The 13,374-nt window shown below is 33.0% G+C and overlaps 1 protein-coding gene across 1 annotated transcript in view; it reads right to left on the reverse strand.

Annotated features, from left to right (window-relative positions):
- Positions 1-8,400: 8,400 nt before the first annotated feature.
- The window catches only part of LOC138919090 (ral guanine nucleotide dissociation stimulator-like), an 87,992-nt gene continuing 83,018 nt past the window's right edge, over positions 8,401-13,374 (reverse strand). The window contains exons 15-16 of the mRNA XM_070243128.1: positions 10,449-10,484; positions 8,401-8,809 (exon numbers count right to left, since the gene is read on the reverse strand). Coding sequence (XP_070099229.1) covers positions 8,715-8,809; positions 10,449-10,484 — 131 coding nt within the window. The 3' untranslated portion in view covers positions 8,401-8,714. The remainder of the gene's footprint in view (positions 8,810-10,448; positions 10,485-13,374) is intronic.

Here is a 13,374-nt window from a genome sequence, read left to right on the forward strand (position 1 = left end):
TTAATTGCTGCAATTAATTATTATAATTAGTAACTATTAATAATACACAACTTTGCAGTGAAAATTTTTCAAGGATCAATAAAGATAAAATAACCATAGAGCATATGGAGAACTGCAGTATCAAAGTTCAGAGCTTTTGGGGCTTTTATTGTTAAAATATACTTTATTTCTGAAACAATAGGTTATATGTAACATCAAGGCAACTTGAAATACATTCTTTTCTTTCTTTTTCTAGTGAGATATAATTGACGTATGACATTTTGTAAATTTAAGGTGTACAACGTGTTGATTGAAGGCATTTATACATTGTAATGTGATTATCACCGTGGGGTTAGCTCATACCCTGTTTCACGTCACATGATTATATTTTTGTGGTGATAAAATTTAAGATCTAGTCTCTTGCAACTTTAAAGTATATAATACAGCATTGTTGACTACAATCACAGTGCTGTACGTTATCTCCCCAGAACTCGTTCATCATCTAACTGGAAGTTTGTGCCATTTTAGCAGCCTCTCCCTATCCCCCCCCCCAGCACCTGGTAACCACCATTCTACTCTCTGTTTCTATGAGTTCAGCTTTTTTAGAGTCCACATACAAGTGATAAATCATTGAAAATATAGATGTTATAATTGAACCAGTTGAGCAAGGTTTCATTATCTGTATTTTTCTCATTACTATTATTTCTTATCAAATTTCCACAACCCAGAGCCAGGAAAAAGATCATGGCTATTCCATAAAAATCTCTACCTTATTTTTAAACAATAGTTGCAGAACTGTAAAATTATGGAAATTTGCTTCATATACCTCCTAATTTATATTTAACTATCTTTCCTTTTTTTCCTTTAAGGAATTCAACTTGAATTTGCCATCTTTACTTTCCAAGGTTCTTAATAGGCATTAAACGAATGTATTCATGTTAAAGAAAAATAGTAAATTGAGAATTTTTATTAATTTTTACTATTTTTAAGTAATATTCCTAGAGGGAAATTTAGACAAATTATTTTCTATATCTAATATAGATCTAAGTAATAAACTAGCTCAGAATATTCTCTTTTTATAATGTGTGAAATACAGATTAAATTTTACATAGATTAATTGGAAAATATAAATATAAACCAAAAATTATTTTTGTTAAAATGAACTACTTTCATATATCATGTTTTTAACCTTGGTTCAAATAATAGTAAATCCAGAAGATATTCTAAAGTAGATGTTATAATGTTCTTAAACTTTTGAAAGGAGAAACATCTTGCCTTTTTCAAAGTATTCCTGTTTAATACTACACATATTTGTAGTATTTGTGTTCAGCAAGTGACACCTTTTGTCACTTTTAGAGGAGGAGTCCCACTCCAGCAGGAGCAGCAATCCCAGGATGTCAACTCACTTCATGGTTTGGGGTCACCAAGAAAGGTAAAAGTCACCAGGAACTGGTGATGGAACAGTGCTTTACTCACACTGGGAAGAGACAGAGTGAGATCAGCTTGTACAATGAGCCTGGGTCCCCAGTGGCCAGCAGGTCTTGCCCCACTGCCAACACAGTGTGATGGTCTGCAAGCAGCCCCCCTCCTGCTGCAAGCAAAGGATCCCATCCTTCCCTGGTGGGGTTCACATACCGAAGGCTGGGACTGTGCCTGAGAGCTATCTGAAGCACAAGCTTAAGCAAGACAAAGAAGCACATCAAGCCTGGAATAGGGAAAGAGACTCTCAAGCAAGGCCCTATGTCTAGCAAATGCTGTGAGGGCTCACCATCTCTTTTGCAAGGAAATGTTCCAGGCCCATTACAGGGCCATGCAAAGGTCAAAAGACTGCACACACAAGACTGCATTTTTCAGCAATTTGCAATCCAAAAATATTTATAAACATGATGTGTATAATAAAAGAGTACTAATTCAAAAATAGTTAATAATTTTCTTAAAATATTTTGCATTTCTCCTTTTCTTTAAAGCACCTGGTTTGGGTTATTATAAATCATATTTATTTAAACTACATTATTTGCTTTATTAGTTAAAAGATTCAGCATACTATTAATTCAGTGCTGATGAAATCTACGTTTTCTTTTACAATATTATTGTCTATATTCATTATACTGTGCATTAGATCTCGATGGCTGATTTACTACTCATTTCAAGTTTGTACACTTAAATACCATCAGTCTTATCCCCCCTTCCCTGGGTAGGCCACCCTTTTACTCTATTTTTTAGAGGTTTAACCTTTTTTAGATTCCTCATATAAGTGATATCCTACAGTACTTGTCTTTCTGTGACTGACATCTTGCTTAGCTTGGTGTGCTTAAAGTTTATACAAGCTGTGGCAAATGGAAGGATATCCTCCTTTCTTATGGCTGAACAATATTCCATTGTGTATGTGTACCACTTCTTTTTTGTCTATTCATCCATGATGGGCATTTGGGTTGTTTCCATATCTTAGCTATTGTGAACAGTGCTGCGATAAACGTGAGCATGCATATATCTCATCAAAATGCTGTTTTCATTTCATTTGGGTGTACAGCCAGAAGTGGAATTGCTGGATTATATGGTAGATCTATTTTTAACTTTTTGAAGACCTTCCATTATGTTTGTCATCGTAGTTGGACCAATACACATTCCCAAGACCTATGTATAAGGGTTCCCTTTTCACCACATCCTTGCCAGCACCTGTTGTCTCTTGTCTTCTTGATGGTAGCCATTCTAATAGGTGTGAGGTGATGTCTCACTGTGGTTTTGATTTGCATTTCCTTGATGACTGGTGATGTTGAACATCTTTTCATGTGTCTGTTGGCCACTTTTATTTTTGAAAAATGTCTATTTTGATCTTTTGCCCATTTTTAAAAATCAAATTTTCTGAGTGTTTTTTGTTATTAAGTTGACTGAGTTCTTTGCATATTTTGGATATTAATCCTTATTAAATATATGGCTTGAAAAGATTTCCTTCCATTCTGTAGGTTGTCTTTTCATTTTGTTGATTGTTTCTTTTGCTTTGTGGATGCCTTTGATTTGATGTAGTCCCATTTGTTGATTTTTGCTTTTGTTGTTTGTCCTTTTGGTGTTGTGTTTAAAAACTTACTGCCAAGACCAATATCACTGAGTTGCTTCCCTGCATTTTCTTCTAGGAGTTTTATGATATCAGGCCTCATATTTAAGTCTTTGATCCATTTCAAATTAACCTTTGTGAGTGGTGTGAGATAGGGGTCTAATTTCATTGTTCAGCATGTGTTTCTTCAGTTTCCCCAGCACCTTTTATTGGAGACTATCCTTTCCCCATTGGGTATTCTTGGCTCTCCTGTTGAATATTAGTTTTCTGGATATACTGGGATTTAGTTTTGGGTCATCTATTCTGTTCCATTGGTCTATATGTCTGTTTTTGTGCCAGTACTACACTGGTTTTATTAACATGGCTTTGTAGGATGGTTTGAAATCCAAAAGTGTGATCCTCTGGCCTTGTTCCTTTTTCTCAGGATTCTTCGGCCATTTAGGGTCTTTCGTGGTACCATGCAAATTTCATGATTGTTTCCTCTATTTTCGTGAAGAATGCCTTTGGTATTTTGATGAGGACTGCATTGAATCTGTAGATGGCTTTGAATAGTATGGCCATTTTAACAGTATTAATTCTTCCAACCCATGGACATGGGATGTCTTTTCATTTGTTTGTGTCTCTTCAATTTCTTTCAGCAGAGTCTTGTAGTTTCATTGTACGAATCTTTCATTTCCTTGGTTAAATTTATTCCCAAATATTTTATTGTTTTTGATGCTATTGTGAATGGGATAGTTTTCTTTATTTCGTTTTCAGATGCTTAATCATAAATGTAAAGGAATGCAATTGATTTGTGTATGTTGATTTTGTATGTTGCCATTCTACCAAAATTGTTAATTAATTACAACCATTTTGGGGCTGAGTTTTGAGGGTTTTCTATATATAAGATCATATCATCAGCAAACAGTGACAATTTTACTTCTTCCTTTCTGATTTGGATGCCTTTTATTTCTTTGTCTTGCCTAATTGCTCTAGGTAGGACTTCCTGTACTATATTGAATGTGAGTGGTGAGAATGGAGATCCTTGTATTGTTTCTTAGAGGAAATAATTTCATTTTTTCTCCACTGAGTATAATGTTAGCTGCAGGTTTGTTGTATATGGTCTTTATTATGTTGAGGTATGTCCCTTCTATACCTGATCTGTTAAAGGCCTTTCTCATGAAAGGATGTTGTATTTTGTCAAATGCTTTTTCTATGTCTATTGTGACGATCATGTGATTTCTATCTTTCATTTCATTGATGTGCTGTATTACATTTACTGGAAATATGCATTTTGATATATTAATGTTTTATCATGTAATACAATTTGTAAGCAATTGCATAGACATTTACAATCCCAAATGTTTGTAAAATAAATATATAATATAAAATTAAATTATATATTATGTACAGTATAAAATATATATATTTCTGTGTGTCTGTGTACACTTCATACTCATTGTCAACTTTGTCTTAATCATACCATCTAATTGCTTAGATGGGGAGAACCCTTATGTAAGAGAATAAGCTGATGTTACTAACTTATATGTATTTATGCCTTCTGAGATCGTATAAAAAATAGCACATATACTCCCTGGCCTGTCTGAGTTGGTTGTACAACTTATGCATATAAGGTGTTCCCTCCATAATTGTTTTCTTGATAGAAAAAAAGAGAAAAACTAATTCTACATTCAGCCTTTGTTCTTCTTCATTTTGTCATGCAATACGTGAGCGTAAGTACTAGTGATAAAGCATTTATTCTTCTTCAACTTCTGCACCAATTATTTTTCCTCAGTTCTTACATTCTTATGTTGTTTCAATTCAAAATATACTGACAGATTCACAATGCAAACTTAGTCTTTGTTTATCTAGTTATAGATATTCAAAACTACCAGAATAGTCAGATGGTACTTCAAATGCACATGAATAGTATAAAACATCTTTTCTTATCTAAAAAGCTTTTTTTGTGGTCATAAAATTCTTTATTTTGATTACTTCAATTAAAAGAGAAAATAAAAAATATTTTTGGTGTTTTGACAACGTTGGGAAGGTAATTCTAAGTTGTAATGATAAGCAATAACAATAAAAGTATATTTGGAGAAACATAGGAATGGTTTAGCCTCAGGTGTATATAGATGAATAGCGTAAGCTGACACATTGAAGACATTGATAGATCTCTATCTTTCTAAGTCAGGATATGCATTTAATTTTTAAAAATCTGCATTATATTATTACTTTACTGAAGCTGTAATTTCAGTGAGAAGTACATTAAATAACCTCAAACAATATATTTCATTATGCTGAATTAGCTTCTTTTCTACCTATTTTGACTTTTTCAGCTTGACCTTAAACTACAGAGAGTAACTACAAATTTAAGAACATAAATAGAATACTACAATGATAACAATTATCAGGTCTATTAAGGAGAATTATAATAAACAACAAGCATATTTTGTGTTATTTATATGCGTCAATGAGTCAGATAAAATACCCTCAAAAAACCTGTCAGCTATTATTCTTATCAATTTATAGATCAGATGCCATAGTTGGATGACGGATAAGCGATCTGTTGACCTTCTCAGGGCTGGACAACGAGCTGGAAGTTGAATGCACTTCGGTCAAATTCCAGACCCAAGTTCTTTGCAGCATGCTGTTCTCTTAATAATGCAATCTTTTAGTTCTCAATCATTTGTTTCATGTTTCTGTATAAACAATGTATGATAAAATTAATCACTCTTTCGGAGAAATGAGGGCTGGTGGAGAATAAAACATTTAATACACCTTAGAACGAAAGTTCTTTATTCACGTCTTCTCTTCTTATCCTTCCTAAGAATTATAAATGTTGAAATGAATATTTATTAGTGTAAATTATTTGTGAGAATTTTTGAGAATGTGTTTTAAACTTGCTTTTTCGTCTAAAACCAAAGACAAAAATACATTGCTACCTTCTATAACCTGTCAGCAACTCGAAGTTTATTATCATTTATAACTGAGTATTTAATGTTACATGCATTGTAGAGCTTAGGTAGAAATCTATGTTTTAACACAAATTTGAAAATGTAACTCTAAAAGTCAAATCCTGGTTCAATTAAATAATTTAAAATATTAATTTGGGATATACTATATAGATCTGTGTTTTAGGTATAAATCAGGAGTAACAACAATGATTAAATATGAAAGCATACTAATTTCTGAAATTACGCATAGGCAATAAATAGTGCAATAAAATATTTAAATATCTAAAAATGAGAAAATTTAAGGTAGAATCCGTATCTCTAGAATCAGTATCTTGAACTCCCTAATCTCATCATATTTTGTTTCTCCACTGAGCAGCATGACCCTCATGGCCTGATTAGGGTTGCAGGCATTTACGTTTGATACACTAGAGGGCGGGGATTCTGTTTTGTTTATATTTCCTTGGGCATCACTCCAGCAGGAGTCTTGCTCAAAATTGCTACCAAGCAAGAATCTGACATGTGGAATATCAGTCTCATTCCAGCTTTGAGAGTGAACATTCAAGGAGGTTTCTTATACGCCTTTGTATTCGGTAGCCAACTGTTCTTGGGTTCTGGTGTGGAGTCAAATATTCTTAGATTCTAATGTTTAAATGATACCAAGAGTTTTCTTCTCAATCTGAGAAACCAAGAAACTGTGGCCTTCCAATGTCAAAGTGTTTTGCTGGGTCAAATACCTTAAAATCTGTACAAACCAGTTAATTGAGCACAGCTCAAGAATACTTATGATTTTCTATCTACAGAGGCATTGCTACTTTGATATATGTTCTCAAATAAAAATGCCTCATGTGGCAGCTCAGTGTGTTATTTTTATACTTGTGTTTCTAATGTTTTGAATTTTTTAAATGTCTCTATGTGTGGTGTCTAAAATAAAACTTTACTTGAATTGCTGTGTAAAAATCTAGATCGCACTTGTCAAAATGGTCAAGAAGTGTGTTCCTCGATTTAAAAAAAGCTTATACATTATATTTATTTTTCAAGAACATTTCAAATCTCCACTTGATCATGCCTTATATGGACTTATGTTTTCTCCTCACTATTTTTCTTAAATTTTTGTACATTTGATTTATGTGGTTTTAAGATAATTTACTTTGAATTTTAATTTTTACTCAAATTCTAGAATATGGGTACCATAGGATCTCATATTTGTAAATCCAAGCAAACACCATGTGTCAAGATATCCTAATTTGAACAGAACACTTTGTTTTTAATTGTACAAGTTGTTTTTCTTAAGTAATGAATAGAGAAAACTTGACGTGGCAGATGGTGGGTGGGTGGACCCCCTGTAGGCACAAACTATCCTGGAAAACTAGAAGCCCTGGAGAAGGATTCTGGATAAATTGGCAATTGAGAGGATGATCTGTCGACAAAGAGGTTGGTGTGAAATCAGGAATTTGAATCCAATCTTGATGGAACTCAAATACTGTTTCTTAGAATTGGGTTACTGTTTTAAGCATGATGATTGAACACTTACTTTGTTATATGCTGTGTTTTCATGATTAATAGCTTTGGAGATAGTTATCCATCATCCATACTTCTTGCATTCACTTGTTAACTAGAGAAGCTTTGCAAAAGACAGTGCTTGTAAATATATTTATTTGGTGTAAAGAAGTGTTTTCAGTGTTTTATATGTTTAAATATGTTAGGGAAATGGAGAGTTGCTAAAGTACATACAGACAGAAGAAATATGAATACATAGACACATACATATATATGTATATGCAAAAGTTTAAGGTAAAATAATCCAGATATGACAGTAAAATTTTGGTCTTAATAAGATTAATCAGGTGTCATATTTTTAATCTTGATACTTTCTCAGTATTTTACAATATAGGAAGAAACAGTGTTACCTATATCATATATGGCATGTATGTATATTAAATGAGACAATGTATGTAAAGGTCTTCAGTCAGTGGCTTTCATATTATACATACTCAGCAAGTGGTGCTCATCATTATTAATAAGAAGACTGAAAGGCTAAAATAAATGTTTTAATTAGTTTTATCTGGCTACACAGCTGAATATGAATTTAAAATATTTTAATGTTCACTCTGAACATTTATATTTATATTGTGTTACCATAACACAAAATAACTCAGCAAATTTTAAAATATTAAAACTTCTTCACCCTTACTAGGAACAAAAATGTCTGATGATTTAGACTATTGGCTCTGGAAACATGATCTTGGATCAGATTCCTGATTTGTCACCTAAGAAACTCATCATATTGAACATATTATTTAATCTTTTCAGGTCTCAGATTCTTCATCTGTAAAATTAAGATGACACCAGTGACTACATTATAGAGTTGTTATGAGGATTATACGTATAAATATACATAAACCATAGTCTGAAAAAGATTCATCATGCAATAAATGTTAGTTACAATTTTAATTAATGTTATGTTTTAACACTTTACTAAGAGATAAATGAAATTTTCTTAGTCATTTTCCGTATTATATAAGATGATCTGAATATTCAACATTTGGAGGGCATGTTTACACATGAATTCACTGAAAATTTGATTATTTGGCATTTAGAAAACTTGCCCTGAGAGATTTTGGACATCAATTTAACGAGAGTAATTAAAACCAACAGAAATAAGGGGCCAGTGCAGTGTCGTGCTGGTTGAGTTCACATGCTCCACTTCCGCAGCCTGGTGTTTGCAGGTTTGGATCCTGGGTGGGAACCTACGCACTGCTCCTCAAGCCATGCTGTGATGGCATCCCACATACAAAATAGAAGAAGATTGGCATAGACGTTAGCTCAGGACCAGGCTTTCTCACTAAAAAAAGAAAACCAAAATAACACCAACAGAAATAAAAAACTGAAATTCACCAAAAGTTCTTTTATAAGAGTGTTTGAGTAGAAGAAGTCCATAGTTGCTAAGTCATTTTGTAAAAAGAAAAGAATAAAGAAAACAATGATTTCAAATATGAGCTATAAAGCAAATGCCATAAAGTGTAAAGATATTCATTGAGAGTATGATCTAAGTGCTTCTAATATAGGAACACAAGAGACCGCATTCCTGGAAAAACCAGAAGAGATGCATTTATCGAAAAGTGTTTAATATTTCTTCAAGAGAATGCAAGGAAGCCAGTAATTCTAAGACAATAAAACAACCATGTGTAGTAATCTGTTGAATATCTATTAGTTATGTCCAATTTCTGTATCCTGATAATGTAGACATAATCTCAGCTGTGGTTTTTAAAAGTAAGATAGATCAAGTGGCATCATATATCAAGACTTCAAATGAGAAAAAAAAAATCACAAAGAATAGAATTACTGAGGGAGGGATGTAGCTAATTGAAGATGATTGCTTCAAAATGAAAAAGAAGTAAACAAACAAAATTAAACTACTTTATTTTTGGGAAATGGGCCCAATGCATTGCCTCTTTAAATTCTTACAGCAATTCTTAAGATAGGTAGTACAATTCTCATTCATGTGTGATAAGACTTGACATATAAAAAGTTCAAATAATTCATCAAAGGTCACACAAAAAATCACTGTCAAGACACAATTGCTACCAAACTCTGTGTGTTTGCTGTTACCCACATAAGCAGAAACTGCTACTACTAGGGGAAATATTTGGATATGATGGCACAGCCCAAGGAAAGACCCGATGAGTTCCCTTAGTATCTGTCAGTAATCCTCCACTAGTCACTGCAATAGTACATCTTAAAAGCCAACAGCATATTTATTCCTATTTTACATTAATTATTTTCTTCCTCACTACTAAAAGAACATATTTCCTTATTATTTGGAACATAACGGAAAAGAGTTTTTGATGTTTAAGTAAAAGTATTATTGGAGAAAGAAAATAAAAGATACATATCCAATGATTTACACCACTTATTGAATTCCTAGCATGTGTCTGGCAACTTAGATACATGAACCAGAAGCTACAACCACCTGATCAGACCAGTGTCTATTTTATAGACTAGTAAATGGAAGTTTAGTAAATCTAGATATTCCCTGAAAACATGCAAAATGAAGGAGGCAGATTTAAGTGTCAAACACAGATGTTTGATTTTATAGTCTGTGAACTTTTAAATGAATCTTACCCATGATAAATTTAGTTTCTCCAAAGTAGCACATTATAATAAAGTATTTCTCTCTGAAGAAGAATCATACCAGTACAATCCCTGTACTTTCAATCTCAAGTAGTGGTTAATGTGGTTAGAAGAAGAAATTACCATAGTACATGTCATTGTATCAAAAGTGGAAATAGTTCCATAGGATTAGTTTAGCATGAATAACCCAACAAAAATGATTGTGTGAGTGAGAGAGGAGGTAAGGAAAGAAGAATGACTATGAGGGTAATGAAAACAAATTTCATATATTCACTGCATTTGAATTAGAGAATCTGGGACATAGGAGAAGTCGAATATGAATTTGTAGTCAATGTAAAATTGCTACTTACCTGAAGCATGAAACTTCATCACCCTCATCTTAGCTCCTAGAAATCCAGAGTTATTAATGATTAGGAAATTATCTTTCCCTGAATTTCAGCCAAAACATTTAACTCAATAACCCACAACGTTGGTTAAGTGCCGTGTAAAGAAATGTTTCCCTTTACGGGAACCATCAAAGTGAAGGAATGGTCCTTTACTTTGCTTTATTGCCCACAGTGGTTGCCAATTAATTTTATTATAACACTCATAAGTTTTAGCGCTTTCCTATAAGATCCTCTTCAGATTTTACCCTCTTGGTTTTGCGCTTTTCACTGTACTTAAATTTAATTTCCCTATTTGTATGAATACTTCAATTTCCTCCCCCCTCCTTTTTTTTTTGAGGAAGACTGGCCCTGAGCTAACCTCTGTGTCCATCTTCCTCTACTTTATACGTGGGATGCCTGCTACAGCATGGCTTGATAAGCAGGGTGTAGGTCGACACCAGGGATCTGAACCAGTGAACCTGGGGCCGCCAAAGCAACGCACAGGAACTTAACCACTACACCAGTGGGCTGAGCCCTCAATTTTCTTTTAATAAAATATATACTTGGTTTTAAAACAACATTGTTGATTTATTTTTCCATCAACCAAAGTTAAAGATAGCATTTTGCATTTAAAATTTATTTTAATTTTGAATTCTTTTAAATATATAGTACAGTACGGAATTTGATAGAAATTAATATAACATGACCCAATGAACCCTAAGTTAAATTAAAAATATTGAAATATTATATATATTTTAGATATGAGGAAATTTACAGTTATATCTAAAGCCACATGAAATTTATTATTTTTCAAGTCCCAGATCCAAGATGATAAATGACAAGGCTAGATCATGTCAGACCTTGCAAACAGTTTAAAAAATACTTAGTTTTAAATGAAAATTTGATGCTAAATCATTAGACAGTTTTGTGCAGAGCAGTAGTATGACCTGACACATTTCAGTGGAACCAATCTACTATTATATTTAGAAAAGACAAAGGTGAGGAAGAAGATTGACCAAATAGGGGGCTATTGTAATTATTTTAGGGAGAAATAATGGGATTGAAACAGAATGGTAATTGTGGAAGTGAGTAATCAAAGTAATTGAGGAGTAATCAAACTGAATATGGAAATTGTCTTATTGATTTATCTGATTGATGGATTCTGTGACGTTGCAGTAAGAGGGTAAGGAGACAAGGCAAGCATAGTTCTGCTTTCCTGTTTTGTTTTGTTTTGTCTACTTTGGTCCTCTGAATCTGGAAGGGTGGTGTTAGGTGTTACCATGAACTGTGACAGGGAAAATTATGATTAGATCAGCTTATGAAGAAAGGCTTAAGAAAGCATTAAGGTGTTTTAGGATATTTTTCTTTGTCTTTTGGGGTCTTCAATTTACATAAAACATTTCTACGTAAGGATTTGTTCTTATTTCCTGTCCTAGTCTATGTGTTAAGCGAAATCTGTAGGGGAGGGCAAATGTGAAAATGCATCACAGATGTGAATGAAAATGAAGGGTATTGAACCCTGTAGCATTCATTGTTAGAATGCATATGTTACAAATATGCAAATCGTATATGTATTAAACTCTTTCTATTTTTCCTACTAGATTTCTTTAAGAAAGAATATCAAATTGGTGAGGTCCCTAAAGCATTTTTCAAACATGTCTTATATTCAGATTATTTTGTGATTATTTGGTTCCGAAGAACTAAAACTCATTCAGAAATAATGCCTCAAGAAGGAAAGTATAAGTGCTATTCCAAAAATGTGTCTGCAGAAAACTTTACCGCTAGATGAGTGCAGCTGATGTTTCCTCCATTTCTCTCCTCTGGGTCTTCCTACACACTGTTTTACTTACCACCCCAAGCAACTGAATTCCAGGCATCTTCCCCTATGTGGAAATACCTGTTATGACAGCCCAATATAGGATGTTAGGCTGTGAGTGTGCATCAACTTTTGAGCTTGGATCTTTGCAGACAAAATTCACATTTGGGAAGTGAAAGCTAATTAGTTCAGAGTGGCCGAGTTAGCACTCTACAGTGGTGAAGGCGATAGTGTGATGGAGTACTTCAGGAAGGCAGTGTTTTTGCTAAGAAGGAACTGTAAGTGAGGAGCAAGTTATTACTATCTCTAGTGTAAAATATAAGCAATATAACTTTACCATAAAAAATAAGCAGAAAAATAATGTATTGATTATCATAAAAATATCCTGTTTTTAATGCAACTTTCAGAGGTAGTATTGGTTATTAATTGTCATTGTTTACCCTTTTGCTTTATTTCTTAATAAATTCCCAGAGACGTAACTCAGGTTAGTTCTTAACAATGACGTAAAAAATACCGTTCTGGAGACATGAATATTAGAATTGGTGCCACAAAAAGGTTCATTTTTCAGTTTGCTGAGAAATGGGAGCTGAATTTCTTCAACTGTTTTTAAGTTACATCAACTGTGAAATAATTATGTTTCTCCAGCTCCTATAGGAGTTTTTGCTGTGCAATAATTTGAAGTGCAGAAGGTCTAAAATTGCAGATATCTCATGCACTTATTCCTCTCTAAGCTGCTGTGCAAATTTAGAGCAAAAAGCTATAGTGATGTTTTCAAACACTGATTTTCACACATATATTCATAACCAAATCCAGTCTATAAGCAGTACATGAGTACTCACAAAATGCTAACACGAAAATTTATGAGAATGGCTAACAATCTCCTTCCTATCTTAGTGTAACAAATATTCAATTAAAGTTATTATTCTTTAAATATTAATACTACAAAAATTATGATAAAATTTGAATATATAACAATATTAGCTTTCATTACTATTTCTTGGAATTCCATTAGGCAATTAATAGCAAATTGTTAATATATCATGCCTTTAATTTTCCCAGAATCATAAACTGAATTTTGCTTTGAAAAGGCACAAT

The sequence above is a fragment of the Equus caballus genome, chromosome 19 (genome assembly GCF_041296265.1).
Source record: "Equus caballus isolate H_3958 breed thoroughbred chromosome 19, TB-T2T, whole genome shotgun sequence".
NCBI classification, from domain to species: domain Eukaryota; kingdom Metazoa; phylum Chordata; class Mammalia; order Perissodactyla; family Equidae; genus Equus; species Equus caballus.